At 38.0% G+C, this 19788-nt stretch overlaps 1 protein-coding gene across 1 annotated transcript in view; it reads left to right on the forward strand.

Moving 5' to 3' along the window:
• The window catches only part of hcn4 (hyperpolarization activated cyclic nucleotide-gated potassium channel 4), an 84269-nt gene that overhangs the window by 18794 nt on the left and 45687 nt on the right, over positions 1 to 19788 (forward strand). The window contains exons 2-3 of the mRNA XM_026173185.2: positions 3000 to 3423; positions 16360 to 16521. Of these exons, the coding sequence (XP_026028970.1) occupies positions 3000 to 3423; positions 16360 to 16521 (586 nt within the window). The remainder of the gene's footprint in view (positions 1 to 2999; positions 3424 to 16359; positions 16522 to 19788) is intronic.

Below are 19788 nucleotides of genomic sequence, written 5' to 3' on the forward strand. Positions count from 1 at the left end.
ACACACAAACAGGGTTTTTCAAAGCTCAGTTCTGTTAGCTTCCACATGCCGGTTGTTGTGTGCTAGAAACAATGGCCACCAGGCCAAAGCAATGGTTTTGACTCGATCAGCGTTAACCCCGCCCCCTGAGTTTGATGGGTGAGGCTGACAGATAAAATTATTTCATGATGAGAGCCAGGCGTCAGGACTGCCAAAATGAAATAAATAAATATATCATTAAATAATTAATTAAATGTGTCAATAATTAATGAAATGTGTCAATAATTAATTAAAATGTGAAATACATAAATAATTAATTAAATGTGTCAATAATTAATTAATTAAATGTGTCAATAATTAATTAAAATGTGAAATACAGAAATAATTAATTAAATGTGTCAATAATTAATTAATTACATGTGTCATAACTATTTATTTAATTAATTAATTCCAATTTTAATTAATTATTGCCACATTTAATTAATTATTTAATGGTGTATTTAATTAATTCATTATGGCAGTCCTGGCGTTCCATAGCACCTTCATGACAAATATAAGTAGTAAAATGAAAGTTACAAATACTGTAAGACAAAAGGAAAACTTTATTTCATGTAAATAATATTTAAATTGTTTGATATTGGGGAAACATGGCAGTATGAAGCACAAATGCCTTTACCAATGTTTGCATTTCTTCCTTCAAAGTTTTACTTGTCCTTCTGGGTTTCAGTCTTAATGTGAGCACACAGTGGTGGCAGGGTCGGTCTAAATATAACTCCACTTGACAACAATCTGGAAAAGTAGATACCCTTTTACTTTGAAGAATTCCAATTACTGTCACTGTTTCCTCAGTGAATGTGTCTGTGTGCGCAATGCACATAAAACTGAGATGTAGTGTACATATCTGCATGGCGTAGAACTGTCTAAACACATTACAAACCTCATAACTGCTTGTGCTATTTTTGAAGAAACATTTTAACATTTTCACCCAGACTGATGTAAATTCTATCCATAGATGTGTGCATCAGAGATTGTGGGCTCAGACATAACAATGAGAATAAGAAATAGGGATACTACATTGCAAACAGCAGTGATTTCCAATGTTTGCTTTTCTGCTGCATCAATAAAAGTTTTTTGACTTGTGTACAGTTAAAAGGACTCAAACTGCTGCAATGTGAAAGATCAGTGAATATATTACAGGTGTGTAATGACAATATGTGCTTAATCACACATATGTCTCATATTTCTTAGAGAAATTGTTGTTTTAGTTGTAACTGTTTATCAAAAGAAATACAGAAACAAATAACAGGACAAATCTTACATTTTTGATATTGGTATATCTAACTTAACATGATTTGGACAAGGGATGTTTTTTGGATGTGACTGTGTGATTCTGTGGAGCAGCAATTCACTGTAAACACTGGATATATTTACTGAAACATACTGAGAATAAATCATGAAATCTACCGATTTTAGCTCCAACAAAGAAGTCAAACAGCAGTAATTTATTGTTGTAATTTAGCGAGCTTTCAGTAAAAATCTCTATCCTATCTTGTTTATATATGTAGCATCCATTCTTCTTCATTTTTATAGCCTTGCTCTTGGTGTAAGTTTTGTCCAAAGACAAATTTTTATGGCCCAGTTAGAAGTGGGTGGGTAAATCACCAATCACTGCATCAATGCACAATGATTCAATTACTGAGCTAGCAGAGTGCGCAATTTATATCCAAACTCTCTGGTTTGGAAGATTGACGAGGTCACAGTACAGTTTTTAATTAACAGTTAACCTCCGCTGACCTTTGAGGTGTGATTTAGAGGCATGCCTACACACATGTTTTCATATCAGGCCCCCTTTTTGTCATGGATACATATTGGCTACGTTCATAAGTGCAGAGTTTATTAAACCATTATTACACCATGTTCATGTAAGCTTGCTAAACACTACATACATAGTAATAAAAGCTTAAAATAGGTCAGTGATGAGAGAGAAGGAAAGGCAGGGACTCTGACAGGTAAAGGGAACTGGGTGATGTTAAATGCTGTCAGTGTGTATGCCCCACAGGTTTAATATCAGAAAGAGGAATTCTAATAAGTAAGTTGGATGAAGCAGTTGAGTGTTCCAAAGGGAGAGAGAATGGTGATTGGACCATTCAGTTTCCTTTCACATGTAGGTTAAGGAAACAGAGGTGAGGAGATGCTGGCTGTTTGTGAACAGTTAGTGAATCAGAAAGTGCAGAGGTTTAAGGGGAGTGACGGAGAAGTATGTATGGTTGTTATAGGACAGGTATCAGGGCAGCAAGACAATGGTGAGATGTGCTAGGTGTAACAGATGGGTTCAAGACGTGGTGGTATTATGTCAGCGATCAACTCTGATCGCCTTCTTGTTTGAACTGGTGATGGACCGGTTGACTGATGAGGTCAGGCAGGAGTTTGCATGGACAATGATGTTTGCAGATGACATTGTGATCTTTAGTCAGAGTAGGAAGCAGGTGGAACAGAGAGCCCGGAGAGGTGGAGGTATGCTCTGGAGAGGAAAGGAATGAAAGTCAGTAGAAGCAAGAGATTTTGTAAATAAGAGGGAAATTGGTACAATAGAGGAGATCCAAGACGTAGAGATATATTGATAGTGGATACACTGAACAATAAATATGGAATGAAATATGGAGCTGCCAGATGGAAGAAAAAGAGGCCACACATTCCTTTTCTTAAAGTTTTATCTAACACAGAACAAATGTTGGTCTCCTCAGTTCATCAAACATGCATATTTTATTTGACTATGCCTTATGCTGTATATGTATATGTCAGCCCACTTTAATACTCACACTATAAGTTAAAAGAAAATGACACTATCGATATGTACAAAATGTTGTCGTCTTTTATTTTGTTTGCAGGCAGTTAAATTGTGCAGTTTATAGAACATTCACTCTGTGAAAGACAAACACAACAAAGTTACCTCATATTTTTATATTCTGACTTTGTTATTCATTATATTTCTGCATTTCTCCATGTCTCTCACCAACAAGGTTTTACTGGGATTTGACCATGCTGCTGCTGATGGTTGGAAACCTCATCATCATCCCTGTGGGCATCACCTTTTTCAAGGATGAGCACACCCCCCCGTGGATTGTGTTCAACGTTGTCTCCGACACCTTCTTCCTCATGGACCTGGTTCTTAATTTCAGGACGGGTATCGTCAAGGAAGATAACACAGAAATCATCTTAGATCCGCAACAGATCAAGATCAAGTACTTGCGGAGCTGGTTTGTGGTCGACTTCATATCCTCCATCCCCGTAGACTACATCTTCCTCATTGTGGAGACGCGCATTGACTCGGATTTCTACAAGACGGCACGCGCCTTACGCATTGTCCGTTTTACCAAGATACTAAGCTTGCTGCGCCTCCTGCGCCTCTCTAGACTCATTCGCTACATCCACCAGTGGGAGGAGGTAAGAAATCATTTTCAGGCTGTTAAACTGTATGTGAACAGGTCTGAAGAAAGTTTAGTTTATAATGTGTATCTTGTGAACTGCTTTATATTGTTACTGAGAAAACAGTATTCTTCATGGAGTAAAAATTTTTTAGCATACTACATCATTTGCAGTGATCATCATACAAGCATATTAGTTCATGAAGATAGTTAAACAGACAGGGATTCATTTCCCTAAGTCCGATTGCAATTCAGATTCTATTTCTGTCCTGGGGAGCCACTGCAAAGATGTTTGCTTCCCCTTTTCTTTCAGGAAAGAAATATGGATGGGTGCTGCGTCTGATTGCATCCACCCTTGAAAAGAGAAAAGAGACTCTTTGCTGTGTACCAGTCACCAATAAGTTGATGAAGGCAGGATGTTGATTAGCATTTTCCCACTGTGTGCCCGTCCTAGCAGTGGAACCCCAGAGTCCAAAGAGGCAGTGCTGCAGTACAAGCATGATTATGATTGTGGCAATAATTAGAAAAGTTCCAATTACTCTCACTGGATGAATCTTCTTGTTTAGTCTCATAGGTAAAAGGTGCAAAGTGAAGCATCAGAATCTCAGCATGGAGTCAACAGGAAGACACTCTATGCTGCTGCTCTGCATCATTGAGGAATTAGCCATGCAAAGGAATATTTCAGCTACAAGTCAGACCGTGAAATTCTAGGAACAACAACACTTAACAGATGTGTCGTCTAAATGAAATTATCTCCACAGTACTGAAGTGTGTCTCTTTGTTTAGTTTGGGGAAATTACTTTTGTGTCCAGGTACTTTCCACTTGATCAAAGAATTATTATTATTTATTTATTTTTTTAATTTAAAGTAAAGAAAAGTTGATAAGGCATTTTCACTGATTTAAACTCTAAATTTAGCTTGTTATGTTTAGGTTTTAAAAGTACAATTGCTGTGAGAAGTTTACATCTACTCATCATCTGCATCATTGTCATGGTAATTTAATTAAGTTGTTAATTAAATAATTAAGTTGTTAATTAAATTAAGTCGTTTAATGGTTTCTTTGAACTATTCTTTATCCAGGATGGAATGAGTGTACAGCATGTATCTTTAATAACAAGAATCACAAGTTTGAATTTATTTTGGATCTTTTAAATATTTTGCTGTTACCACGACAACCATGCCCGTGATGAATATATATACGCAAGTTACTGGGAACATTCTTTTTACATATACATAAAAATTAATGCCAAAACTTTAAAATAATTAAAATAAATCTGCTCGAGAAAAGTTAATAAAAGAACATCTTATCTTTAAGAGTTTGAATAAAAGGGAAATCCCAGCATAGTGTTTTAGTTAGGGCTACAGCGTGCCATCGGAGCAGCTTGGCAAGTTGTGGCGTCACTTCTCCAAGTTTCTAGAGCTGGAGGAAATACTGTAGCTTGTGATTACTATAATTTTCATATTCATCAAAACATTCAGCAACCGCTTGTGCTCTATGTATGGGACCAACTCCACTAGTACTCTGTTTAGCTTGAATTCATTCAGAAATATCTGCATTTGGGCTTCAATATAAATCAATAAACAACAACAACGAGAATAATAATCATAATCAACTAACTAGTGAACTAACTAGTAAATCAAAGAATGTTTCAGAAATCACCTTCTTATCCAAGATAAAATCTTGAGATCATAATTTTTATTTTTGTTTATCGCTTTTTGTTTTATTGTGCATCTTTTTTTCATATTCAACTTTATCCAATACAATATTACAAATAAACACTATTAGCTTATTTGCATAGATTGTAAAATTCACCACTGGAGTGTTACTTGTTGGGTATGTTCAGCTGACTGTGTAGCAATTGGAAACGCTGAAAATGCTCACATCAATCTATATCCAGACCTTTCACCATGAATTGGGAAGTTCCTGGTTTTCAAATATTTAGCTGGATAGAGCAGCTGGATAGAACAGTGTATATAAGTGTGATGACATTAATCATGCAGAGCCTCTGTGATGCCATTTCAAAGGGAGGAAAAGTTCAAATAAATCACTGGGGGAGGATTCCTTTGTCACCCTGTGTCTCTATGCATGCCTACTGCTGTGCTTCTGAACTTAAAATGAAGGCAGGAATACATGTATTACAAGCTAACCTTGATTTGAATAGCTCGGACAGTGGGCTGTTACATGTTCAGCCTATGCAATGAGATAACAGAGAAAACATGGGGTAAGAAAGGGAGGGAAGAGGGAAAAGAATAAGGAATAAAGGAGGATTGAATAAAACATCCTTCTACCTGCAGAACTTGCTTTTAGCCATGGGCCACTGATGTAATGCACCACAATCTCAATCTAGGAATTTTGCATTACTGGAAGTATTGGAAAACAGACTAATGGGAGAAAAAATATCCATAATGATGTGAATGGGAAAAACTTACAAGGACACTGCAAGTTACTGATGACTGCAGAATCTAAAACCATTGAAACAATACAACAACAAAAGGGGGCATTACACTCACAGAGCCAGTTGCCATTTAGATTTTCTGTTCCTGTGTAGGTGGTGTATGTGTGCGGATATTGTGTGTGAGCGTTTGCTGATGAATGCTAGTTAGGCAGACAGAGTGAAAGGCCAGCTTTGCCTCAGCGCCAGAGTACTCCAGATGAAATCTCACTGAAATGTCATCTGTCACTGCAGAATAACTTGTCGCCGAGATCTCACCACCCAACTGACTTTTTGACTTTTCCTATTGGCAGCTACATTCCAAACAAGGTGTATGTATTTTATCACCATTTGAATATTTTGGTAAACATCGCACTGACCTTATTCCCCCTTTGTCTATTTACCTACATATTGAACTTTGAAAGACTATAAAAGTGGAAAGAAGCACACTCAAACACTAACAAAACAACCACAAAAAAGGTAATATTTGTCCTTGTTTACAGAATCGAGGCAGAATCCTTTTGATCCATGAAAATGTGCAATTTTTGCCAATAAGTGCAATAAATGCAATTCAGCATTGCTCGGCACTCTAAATGTGGCACGATGAGATGTGTAGTAACATAGCAGAAGCTGCAGACCTGTGATGCCCCAATGTCCTCCGAAAGGCAAAGCTGATTTATTTCACTCATATTTCACAAGTGTCTGCAAGCTAGAAATAGTTCCGCACAAATTCATTTGGTTTGTTATTGTTTGAGTTTCATTTCCTCTTCTGTAAGAAGTCACGCAGAGGACATTTCTTCTGGGAAGTGCTGGATACAGCTCAGTGAACTCTACTGCATGGTTTAATGCCTTGAAGAGTGATACTGTGGGGAACAAGTTTTTAAAATTAGAATCTTTTTTCCATGTACTGAATTGCAGTGGATGATGCTTTTTTAGGAATCAGAAGAAGACAAAGGAATATAATCATACCAAAGGACATAAACAGAGGTATGGTTCAGGGTGCAGCAAAAAATTTTTTTTTAAGTGTATTAAAAGTAAGGTGTTTTTAAGACATAAAAAATAAATGGATAAAATCTTATTCCCAGAGCTATCAGATTACTTCCAGACAAATTGCATAAAGGGACTAACTTAACTAAGTCATTTATTGCTTCACATCACCCCTTTAGAAAAACCGATTTGCTTTATTGTGACCTACACATTCTCAGCAATAGAATAAACGTCATAAGTTTGTTTCATAATCCTTTGGGGACAGTTAACTATATATGGCTCAATATCATTTGTCACAGAATCATCATTTTATAGGTGACATGGTTTCAACTCAGAGATTTAAAGAGACCAAATCTAACTGACGGTTCTTATGTGGGAAAAAATGTAATTTGTAAAGTCATCTTAGCTTTGGTTTAATTAAATTCTTGACAATTCAGGGAAATAGTTCTAACTTGCACATTCATGCATGCATGTGCAAATACATATTTGGTTTAGTATGGTGCAGTCAGTATACATAATCTGTCTATTGTGAACTCCTAAACTACCCCACATAGAGAGAAAAAAGGCTTTGCTTTAGGCTTCTTTGTTTGTTTTAGTTGATTTTATTTTTAAAGGGATTTAAATTATTTGTCAATAAGTCACATTATATATATAAGTAATAAACCATGGATCGATATAATATTGACAATAAACCATGACTGTGTGAAATGATGTATTTCACACAGTTGCTGGTTTGTATGTAGATTTTCCTGTTGTTCTTTGAATTAATGTGAAATACATGCTTTGCACTCATCAATGGAATAATTAAACTGTGAAGGAACCTGCTATACTAATTTCCTCCATTATTGTGGTCGTATTCCTGGAACATTTATGTTGCATGGTTGTGCAAAACTTCATCCACTGTCCTGAAAAAGCCATTTAAACTATTTGTCCATCACCGTAAGCCCACTTTCATCTGATTGGCTTCCCATCATCTTCTTCAGAATTCTGCAGCATGATTACTAACAGGGACTAGATAGAAAGAGCATATTTCTTGTAAATTAGCTGCGCTTCATTGCTTCCCTGTTAAATCCAGAATCCAATTTAAAATTATTCTTTTCACATAAAAGATCTTGAATAATGAGGCCCGATCTGATGTTAAAGATCTCACAGTACCCCAGTAGAGCGCTTCGCTCTCGGACTACAGGCTTACTTGTGGTTTAAAGGGTATTAAAAAGTAGAATGGGAGGCAGAGCCTTCAGTTTTCAGCCCCCTCTTCTCTGTAACCAGTTCCCAGTTTGTATTTTTTTTCTCTTTGGAAATGCTTGTAGTTAGGGCTGGATCAGGTGACCCTGAGTCTTTTCAGTGGTGTTCATGCACCACTTTGCATTTAAGCAATAGTTGTTATTATCAGTTATTAAACTCTCTCTCCTCATCCCCAACGGGTCTTTTTCCTTCTCAGTGCCAACAAACGCTTGCTCACAGGATGCTGTCTGATTCTGTATTATTACACTTTCATCATACTGTAAAGGTGATATTACAATTACCATGTTGACAGAATACATTTTACAAACAAAAAGGTGGCTACATGCCGGTGTTCAATATTCAATACAGTATGCAGATATTCATCAGACTTACACAGACACAGACAGAGCAGAGTGTCATTATTCGTCTCTCCTGTCCTCATCTGGTCAGCTTCCTCTCGTCACTTTTCATTGGGATAAAAATAAGACTGTGACCGGATATTCTCTTCATTGGAGTTGTCTCCTGTTGACGAACCACTGACTTGGATGAGATTAGTCATCCTGTTAAATCAGATTCAAGGCAGCGCACTAATGATAAAGCTCCACGGGCTTCCTCTCACGATGCCTGATGCCTACAGCAAAACCGTTTCAATAGGGCAACCCAGCAAATGTTGCTTTCAGTGTGGATCAAGATACAATTGCTTGTCAAAGAGGGTTTTTTTAATTGATCATTTATTTATTTATTTAGTCATCCGAGTGGAAAGCAAAAAATAATTTAAAGTAATAGAGTGTGGGAAGTGAAGTTTATCACTTGCATCAAATGCAAGATAAATTGTTGGTATATGGTAGAGCTTTGCTAAATGTGTAGGTTTGTGTGAAATGTGTGTGTGTGTGTGTCTATTTAGAGAGAGAGAGAAAGAGGGACCGACTTTTTAAAAAAGGTCAAAAAGTGTCAGAAATTGAGTTTCTTTTACTATTTACTGCTTGGATTATTAAGATTTACAGCCCTGTGGTGGCTTTGTGCTGCAGTTTCCAAGAAACAAAGCAATACGTCAGGCATTGTGATGGAAGTCAGTTGTGTGGCTTTCCCATGGGTCTGGTGATGGAACGAAGCACCTTTCATTTCCACTCAGTAGATCTATACAAAAATATTTAAATAAGTGAAATCAACTAATCAGCTCCCTGCTCACTGACCCATTACCTTAGCCAAGGACTGGTCTTTCAGAGATAAGAAAAGCAGGAAGAATAGATTTAATGGGCTATTATTGAGTGCACAATGAGGCTTGCCAGCAACAGTGACAGGTCCTCAACACTCTGAATGAGTCTTTTGCGATATGAATACCCACAGTGGGTTTGCTTAAAAAACTATTACAGTGAAATGTGTAATTCAGCGCAAACCCAAAGGCGCACCTTGGTACAGAGCATAGTCAGGGTGTTTTTTGTGATCTGAGCCCTCCAGGCCTGTTTAGACAGATGATGGAAGGGTGTTCCCTGTGGTCCACTACCAGGCCTACTTTGCATTCTCCTCATGCTCTTTGTCCACCATGACAGTATGCATGAGCATGACATTTTGGTCGAGGCATTTACAGTGAGAAATCTAACCCCTGCCCACAGCCTGTTCCCCCGAATCTGCCATCATGCTGGATGATTAAAAATAATACAGGAGTGCAGGGGTTGATCTAGTTCATAAACTGTGCTACTGTTAACATCCAGTAGGCTACTTGGACACAATTAGAACAATTTGCAGGGACAAGACAGATTGCACTAAAACAGTGTGTTTTCACCAAATATCTGCTATCTATAGAGCATTTTTTTATGTGTAGCTAAAACTGTGTGCCTTTCAATTGGTCTATGGCAGGGCTGCCCAATCCCAGTCCTCGAGAGCTACTATCCTGCAGCTTTTAGATGCATCCCTACTCCAACACAGCTGAATCAAATGGTTTGATTACCTCTTCAGCATGCCATCGTGTTTGGCAAAGGCCTGATAACAAGCCATTCATTTGATTCGGGTGTGTGGGAACAAGGATGCATCTAAAAGCTGCAGGACGGTAGCTCTCGAGGACCGGGATTGGGCACCCCTGGTCTATGGCATACAAGGCATGTTTTTCTGATGCCATGTCTGCAACATGGCTTCCGAAAAACAATATGAGTGAAGGATTGTGTTTTTTCTCGTGTGTCAAGATACAATCATGCCAAACATTCATCATCATTAGCAGTATGAGCAGCGAACAACAGATGCTTCAGTATAGTGCTACAATGACTGTGTCTGGACAGCTACCATCAGCACCATGGGACAAATGCATCTATTCTCTCACCTGGATCACACTCCTCTCACTCCATCTGTTTGAGATGACTCTGCAGCTGCCTTCATTTTCTCCCTGCCTGTCTGGGCCTGATGCTGTTTGTGACTGTAGTGCCATATTTGATCCTTGTGTTTATTACTTGTTATATTTGTACGTATACAAGCATATGTGCTCAGTAAATAAGTGCCATTTTCTGTAGCGATAAAATGTGCTGATAGTTTGTACTTGACAGTGGTGGTCTTCAGCAGGATTATGGATTTCAGCAATCAAAAAAAATAATTGGTTATAATTGACTAACGGTGTTAGTATTGTTTCTATTGTGAGTATTTAACTTGTTCATTTTGTGCCTTGAAACACTGGCTTTGGTTAAAGTGGCTTTTCCCAGACAATTACAGCCTCCATTTCAGAGTACTTACAACCTTTTATACCAAGATCTAGATGAATAGTCAATTATATCTGGCTGCAGGGTGGACATTAATTCCTGATAAAGGATACCTTCTAAGTAGTTCCAGTGAAACGATCTTTTTATCATTCTAAATCAATTTACTTACATAGCCTGTATCGAAAGTAGTTAACCAAAGAAACCACGGAGTACTGAAAGCCTCTGTTTACAATTTATTGCAACACATTAAGCTAACTACTAATTAAATACGAAAAATGAGTGGCTTCGTCATTTCTATTAACCTTTTTGGGGAATATGACAAATTTGATGAATGGGATGGATGCAGCTGAAGAAAAAGAAATTGAATAAATGACACTGTACACTGAGAGATTCTAAAAACTAATGTTCTTAAAGTTTGAAACTACACCACTAATGCTTTGAATGCTCCCCGCAGGGGCCTTAAGCTGTTGTTCAATCCACCAAAGCAGCAGGAGTATAAACAACGAAAGCTTAAACAGTCTGGCGGCCATTGTTAACTGTCATTTAACTGAATTCATGACTACCAGCCTCGACTATTCTCATAACTCTGATTGGACCTTGAACTCAGTGTTTCATGATATGCCACTTAATCTAGTAAGAAAATACTGTTCCACATTCAACTCTGTTTGACAGCTTTGCATGCAGGGGAACTGGTAGCTCACCATAGCATTTTTTTTATGCTCCAGAGGATGTCAGCCTGATGCGTAATCCACCGACTACTAATCGTGAGGACCCAAATGACTCACACACTGAAAAATGAAGGCTTCTTACAATGGCAAGGCCCAAGGACCCTCAATGTCTAGTTGCAAGTTTTAGGAATTATAATTCAAAATGTTCATTAGACCTTAGAGCACTTTACCTCAACCCAGGGAGTACTATGCAGTCCTAGGCTATGCTGGACTTGTAGCTATATTTCAGTTGCTGTGTGTATTTGTTTTGTTGGATGAAAAATGATTCAGTTTTTTATTTTTGTTGATACTATTTAGACTTTTTGGAATTCAGTAATAGTAGTTATGTTTGGAGGAAGGGAAATTGTGAGGATGACCCAAAGATCACCATCCTCATAGTCGGTATGGAAGTGGAAAGATTATTCTTAGGTGATGCTTTTCTGGTACAGGACAACTTCATCACATTGAGAGGCCAGTGGACCGAACCGTGTACTGTAAAATCTTGGATGACAAACTTCTTCTCTTAACTAACTACAAGAAACATCTTACAGCTGTCCTTTGCAACAAGGGTTTATCCACCAAGTCATATTTTGCTTGAGTATCACATACTTTTTTCACCCAATGACATGTTGTGGATTTTTGGTTGATATCCTGTGTCTCCAAAATGAAACTACCACTAAAATTAGAGAGTGTTTATATCTTTATAAGTGAGCAAACTTACTAAATCAGCAGGGGCTCAAATAATTGTTTCGCCCACTGTACCTGCCATATTGATGAGTGCCTGTAGCACCAGCTGTTGGGCCATACAGTACTATCTTTCTAATTTGCAAATCTTATCTCACTGTCAGGAAACCTACATTTTTATTTATTTATTTATTTATTTTGGGGGGGGGGGGGTGTTGTCAGTTCATTTTCCTGTATTTTTGAAGGTGTTCAGGTTGACCTTCTATAGGTTATGTATTGCATTAGCTAAAAAAAATACAAAAAAATATGAATTTAGAGTATTCTAATGAGGATTGTGAAAACTGAAAAAAGAATGGGATGAAACTGTTGGGTTGTATTTTTTTGCCCTAATCAATCAAAGCACTCTTGCTTATGCAGATGATGCTGATGCTAATGGTGCCAGGCTCACTCTGTGTTCCTATCAATTAAAAGGAAGTGGTCAGCAATTCATCATCCTCCATGTAACATGCCATGTTGTGTAATGCTCTGTATGCAGAGTGTGTGCGTGCAGATTTGTGTTTGCTTTAAATCCTGAAAATGTACATGATTTATTTTGTACAATTACGCAAAACACAGAGTAGACTTGCTTAACTATGTGCTGTTTTAATCTAGAAAAACCATTAGAAGTAAAGAGAGGATATATACACAGACCTCCCTCTCGCGCCTGAGAATAATGATTTTTTTTTAACCACCTTCTAACAGAACCAATCTTGGGAATAATTTTTGTCATAACTGGAAAGTCTATTCCGTGCTTGGCAGGGGTATATTTGAATTGATTACAGCTGTGGAGGGAGATAGGGGAATCACCTTCCTCCACTGACAGTACAGTTTGGGTTACAAACCGGAGATTTGCATTGCATTATCCGTCACAGTTTCCATAGGCTTTATTCTGTTAAAGTGCCAGGGGTCTTTTGAGGACATATCTACAGTAGGAAAGTAGCAGGAGTTATTGTTGAACAGTAATAAGTCATTCAGGCTGTGGCACAAGATACTGAAGGGAATCTGTCATGCTTTAGAAACATGCTGACATTGCTGAGTTTGATAGTATTCAGTATATTGACAGGTTCAAGGACAGCCTGTATAATAATAAGAGATTTGTCCCAAGAGGAAGTAGTATTGTGCACCAATTTAGATGCTTGCAGTAACAGCTGCTTATCAAGGTTATAATGATGCATTTACATGTAGTTTTTAAAGGGAACACCATAAAAATGTGGCATTATTGGTCATCAGAATTGGGGACTTAGAAGAGGTAGAAATGTGTTGAGGCTTGGATAACCTGAGGGCAACACAAACTATACATAGAGAACTGGCTGTACTGTATATTTTCAATGTAAAATTATGAAAATGATTACATTGTAAATGTTATGTCTCTATAGTATTTCAGTTCAACTTCAGTACAGTTCAAATATGGTGGAAAATCTTTCATATGACAATCTAGTTTCCCTTCATTCTAAATATCTGCTACTATAGTGTATCTTTTTTTCCAAAATGTGTCATTTGACCAAAATGTGCTTTTCTTTCACAATTACTCTGAAGGTAAAGAAGCCTGATCATATCAGACATGACAATTCTAGTCTAAGTCTAAGCAGTTCATATGCTTGTAAGCTTCATATCTCTGTCAGTCCTTCATGTCCTAGGAATAGCATGCTCCGTGTTTGAATTTGCATATGACTTTGCGAGTTTTTATAGATTTAAAAGCATCCTGTGTTTTATGAATCATCCTTTTCCTGTCTGGAATACCATTTCACAAATGAAAAATATATCAGACTCAATGCAGAAGATGGAAAGGGCTCCTCATGATTTATTCATTCACACAGAGTGAATTTAACACTTTTAATGTTACGGAAAGCCATTACAGCTCCAGCAGGAAATTTGACATCACACAACACAGCATATTAACTAACGTAACTTATTTATGGCTGTCAGCAACCTTTAACACCGAAAGAGCCATTTGGACCCGGTTTCCATGCAAAAGAAAACACTCGGAGCCGCAAATACTTTTTGACATCTAAAATGAAGATAACACTGTATATATTGTTTTTTACCTTTATGCTTTTTGTGAACAACTAAGGTGTGTTGCTTATGAAATCCATGAAGTGCTACAGAGAAAGTTACATTTTATTTATGTAATTAACACATTTTGAACTCTTAAAGAAATATAACAAAAGGAAAGACACCCAGCTGAACTAAAATGATCCATGTAGCAAACAAAAACAGTTGTGAGCCGCCACCCTTATATCGCCTTTGGGCTTTTGGAGCCTTGACCTGACTTTTAAAAAATAATTGGAAAAAAAGCACTATGCTGCTAAAAAAGGGAAAAATAGATATTTGCAAAATTCTGTCTAAATATGTATTTTACCAGGTTAAGGTGAGTGGCGGGGCGTGGTCTGCAGCGCTGCTGCAGGGGAGGCGAACGCACCTGAGCGGCACCCGCAATCACGCCTCGCCGCCTTGCCGCCTGTGCTATCTGTGCTGTTGTGTTGGTGTGTGTCGGGCTGTGAGCTGAAAAGCTACAGCCGGCTGTGTGCGTACAACAACCGTGTGTGAAACGTGGTCAATAAAGAGAATCTGAAAAGCATGTTCATGCAAACATCGTCGGGTCTGCCGTGATGTTTACAATGGGACTTCTGCTCCTGAACCTCTGCGCATATCCCATATGAGCACAGCGTCTGCAAATCGGGGCTGTATGAAGTCACTTTCATCTTTACGCAGGACTATAAGCTGTCATCTGTGAGGCGTGAGCGGTGTTTGTTTGTGACACAGTGGAGAATAGCCGCTGACATAATGTGGATCCGAAGATCCATAATTGGCCTACCTGGGGTTGAAAGTCTCGATAAATGCACGTTTCGGCGGGTATACCGGCTTCCACGAGTGTGACGCTTATTTTGAGCGATGAAAAAAGAATAAAATATAATTTTATTTTTATATTTCAATATCACAATAATCTTCCAATTTAGAAGTGCAAGTTTAAAAAGAAAGAAGAACTAACATAAATAAAACACACTTCAGCTAAATACTTCTAATTTATTTTCCCAAACCACGAGGACCGCACTATAAGGACTAAAGAGCCGCATGCGGCTCCGGAGCTAGGTAAATGATTTGGCTTTACTCATGTATAAGTGCATGAGCTTAAGAAATCCAAAGCAGAACAAAAACAAAGATGAGACAGGGTTTGAGAGGAGAGGAGTTTCACTGTGTATCTGCATGTGGACAGACAGAGTGCGTGAGTGAGGATGTCTCCATCCACTTTGAGAGGTACAATTTTCTGGGCATACCTCTGGCTTCATGCTATCTTGTTGACAGAACTAAATTGATGTGATTTGATGGTGCAGCAGCACCCACACTGACAAACATAACACCACTCCCTGCCAGTTTCTTCCTTAACAAAGCAGAGATAAAATACCCAGATACACTTACATTTCGTATGCCTTCGAATGAAAACAGAAAAATAAACAAACAAAGTGCTTTAGGATCGAATGACTCAGATTAAACTTTCGCTGACATGACATGTCTTAGCTTCATTTCACATTTTTACCTATTGCTAAACAAGAAAGTAAAAATGAAATATCCCCTCTTAAACACAACCCCTTTAAAGGCACCAAGTGTATTTTAATAAGGAGCCAAGTGGTTAGCAATGCACATAGTCTTCAGTGGGATTAAGAGGCTTTGAATGGTTGAGGCCATTAAAATCTACACCAGCCCAGAAGTCCTGGAGCGCCTTATGAGTATCATTAGGATTAACAAACCCAGCCTGTGAAAGCTCTCACCCCAGGAGCATAGCCACCTCTACCCTTGCACCATTATTGTGTTTGGCTGAGTGCCTGATAAGAGTGATTCAGCAGCACACGATAAAGCTCTGGTCCCAGTTTATCTGTTTAAGCTTTCATTTCACTGGCCATCCCCAGTGAAATGTGACAACAGCAAGATCTGCATCCACCAACTCATCTGTGTAAAATAAAAAGCTATGGTTTCTATAGGCTGAGTACAATGGCCTTTAAATCTAATACTGCAAACACATTGCATGGCATGAGCGAAGAATAGAGCCAGAAATCTTTGAAATGCTTGTGGAGGAAGAAAATCTTCTTTGTGCATGTGTGTGTGCTTTGCGTTCTAGAGAGATTTCAGGGATTTGACCATCAGCATGTTGAGTCATCATTCACTAACTCATTTCCTGCTTCCTTCCTCTTCAACTCCTCAGATCTTCCACATGACCTATGACCTAGCCAGCGCCATGGTACGAATAGTCAATCTAATCGGCATGATGCTGCTGCTCTGTCACTGGGATGGCTGCCTGCAGTTCCTGGTGCCCATGCTCCAGGACTTCCCTGCTGACTGCTGGGTGTCCAAAAATAAGATGGTGGTAAGTGCTTCTCCTGCACACAGTCCTCCTGCCTGTTCAAATCAGATTATGCTCTGTCTTATCTTGTCTGTCAGCCTCAGTAATTACTGTTCTAAAACTCTTCAGCTTCCTGGGTAAGACTGCCTTCCATATCTGTCATTTTAAACCCTAAGTCAAATATGTTTATCTGCTACATTTGTCCACATTTATTCAATTTACTGATCATTTTTATTTATTTGGAGCTCTTGACATTTGTCATTATTGTGAAAGGAGGATGTGCATGGAACATTGACTTTCTGAGGGAGACAGCTATCCCTTATCCAATATTGGCTGGATATTGACAGTTTCCAGTGAGCACACATGCTGAGCTTTAATTTTGTTGTTTTGCTGAAACAGCTGCCAGAATAGTGGGTCACCGGAGATCTCTTTTTTATTAGCTCAAGGGAGGGGGCTGCATCACCGTGGATATTCTGTTCACCCAAAACTGATGGTCTCATGTCAACTTGTGACGTTATAAAGTCATTCAGATATTGTCAGATTTTGGGGGTGAGAAGTGGTCTGATTTCAGTGAATATTCATTACCACACTGGAGCTTGACCAATATCTCAATCAGCTGATATAATTGCTTGGTATTAGCCTACGGCAACATCAATACTGACTCCAAAAATTCACAATTAGTGCGCTCAAGTCTTCTACAGCACCTTACTAAGGAATCTGATTTCACAATTAGCAATACCACCTACCCCATATAGGTACACTAGTGAATTCTAGTAGATTATGTACTCACTAAATTCTCAGACTGTGAGACTGCAGTGAAATTTAGACACAAAGGTTTTTACTGCAGCACTTACGACTCACTTGCTGAACAAAGCAAGTGAGTAATACTGCGTGACATACCATTTGATTATTTAGCAGTTAGCATTAGCTCTGTTCCCCTGGCTCATTGAAGTGTTTTGTGGTTTTTAGTACTGACAGATATACTGTATGTTCAGCCAGTGAGCTAATCCTGGGTGTCTTTTTAAACCAATTGTCTGTCTTTTCAGCATTTACAATTTTTTTAGTATTACAATTATAATAAATTGCAGCATCTACCTATCGTTGGCTTACACTCTTACCAAACAGCCCCAGTAATGAATCAATAGTGAGAGTTTAAACTGATTTCAAGTTTCAGCAGGCTAAAGTTTAATGTGTAAGGAAATATATGTTTTCTAGACAGAATAAGTTAAATTGGTTTGACATATATATTATTTTCAGCAGAATTTGATAAATATTTACTACTTATTTATTTACTTCAATAGTTACTAATAAAGTAAACAAAAAAGGAAATATTGAATAATCATACATTTAAGGACTAACAAAAAAAATCATACACAAAATCTCAGTTTGAAATATATATATAAAGCTGCTTCAGTTCAACTGTAAGTTCAGCTCTCTATCCCGGAACAAATGTCACATAGTTGCATTGCTCAAGGTATGATCTATTTGGTTAAGCATGCCTCGCTGCCTCCCTGACATGCTCACTTGTTTCACTGAATCTGCCTCACTTATATTTAAGCATAAGAAACAGCAGATGTTGAAAACTACTGTCCCTTGAGATGTTTCACGCTTAAGATAATTTTAGCTCGTTTTCTACATGTGTCTCATTGCAGAGATGCACACTCAAAACAGTGGCTCCATTTCGTGGACAGTGTGAAAAAAAACCTTTAATCAAGCTCCCAATCTAATCAAACTCTGTGTTTAATTGTCTTTTCGAGAAAAGATTGAGATTTATGTTGCATTGTTCTCTTCCAGTTCTATAGTTTTTTTAGCCCCTCTTTGCTACAATTATAAATACATTTCACCCCCACTTTGATATTTGATACATTAAGCAAATGTGCAAGCGGATTATTTTAAGTTACATAAGGCTGAGCTGTCAGGATACATAATGTAAACTGTGGCTCGTGATTAAGGTTCAAAAAGAATGCATGCATTAAGATTCAATTTAATGTCTTGCTTTGTGGCACAGAAAACTAGGATATGATTGCTGTGCTAATCTCTTTGTTTTGTTCTGAAAAACATATTTGAACTGTGTATACATAGAAAAATCCGATATAACATCACAGGCTACATAAAAACGCAACAAAGCAAAGCAGATTTAAAAGTCATGTAAAACAAACCAATCAAATTTTCCTGCTATGTGTGAGTATTTTTAGATAAATGTTATTTATTATACTTAATACCAAAGCTTACTTTTACCCAAATCTAATTTAGATGTAAGTCAAATGATTTTCAAATGTAGTAGTACCATTATCTCTCCATCTCAGTGACTCTAGCATATGACCTGCCAAATTCCTTGTCGCTAGTTGATTTGATGCAGTTCTGACTAGATTATTTTTGGGCATTTACTCTTTGTCATGTTGTTACAGCTCAGAGTTCTGTATCCATAACTTCAACTGGCTGCTTCCTAAGAAGCAGCCAGTTGCTCTGGGAGCATCAAGAGCATTACACTGGATGCTCCCAAATGCATCCAGTGTAAAGAGGCCCGGAGATGTGAAGGAAAAAGATTCATAATGTACTTACTTTAAATCCCTGTGTGAGGGATGTAGCCTCTTATTAACATCAAAATGGAGTTTGTTTTGTTTCACACAGTAAACACTGTCTAATTAATTGCATTACGTACAACGGTTTTCAATGTGACAGAATAACAAATATATTTTTTTCTGAATTAATTTAAGCCTCAGGGCAGGCATTTCTCTGTTGGAAAGCACCTCGTGTTTTTGCTCACATTACCTGGTAGAAGAAGAGGTTGTTAGTATTGATAACTGTGATTCAGTCGTGGTTGGTTTGACTCTCATTCGAATGATTACAGATTTTTTTTTTTCCTTTTTTTGTTTTTTACAGTAGCTGTCCTATTATCTTGCTAGGTTATCACTCCTTACCTTTCCAGGAGGGCACTAATAAAATTGCTATCAGTCCCGGCTTTTCCACTGTGGAAATGAGTTTGAAAGCAATTTGGACATGTCACCCCCAGGAGAGAGTTGATATTGATTTGCCATGAACCACCACCGGGAACTAAAGGAAAAGGGGCAATTTATCTACAAATTAGAAAACTCACAGAGAAATCACATTTTTCTAAATAGCTGACCTACTTTATGTCATGCAAGCCTCCAGTGTCTCATGCTCTTTCTGCTGATTCCCAGGGCTCTGTTTTAGGCAGCTACCCAAATGTCTGCTTGCTCCAAATGTTTGCATACTGAAAAGTATATTTTACCCTGCCAGCTGCTCTGTACTGGACAGAGAGAGTTTGAA

This window comes from Astatotilapia calliptera, chromosome 1 (genome assembly GCF_964374335.1).
Source record: "Astatotilapia calliptera chromosome 1, fAstCal68.1, whole genome shotgun sequence".
Classification (NCBI taxonomy): domain Eukaryota; kingdom Metazoa; phylum Chordata; class Actinopteri; order Cichliformes; family Cichlidae; genus Astatotilapia; species Astatotilapia calliptera.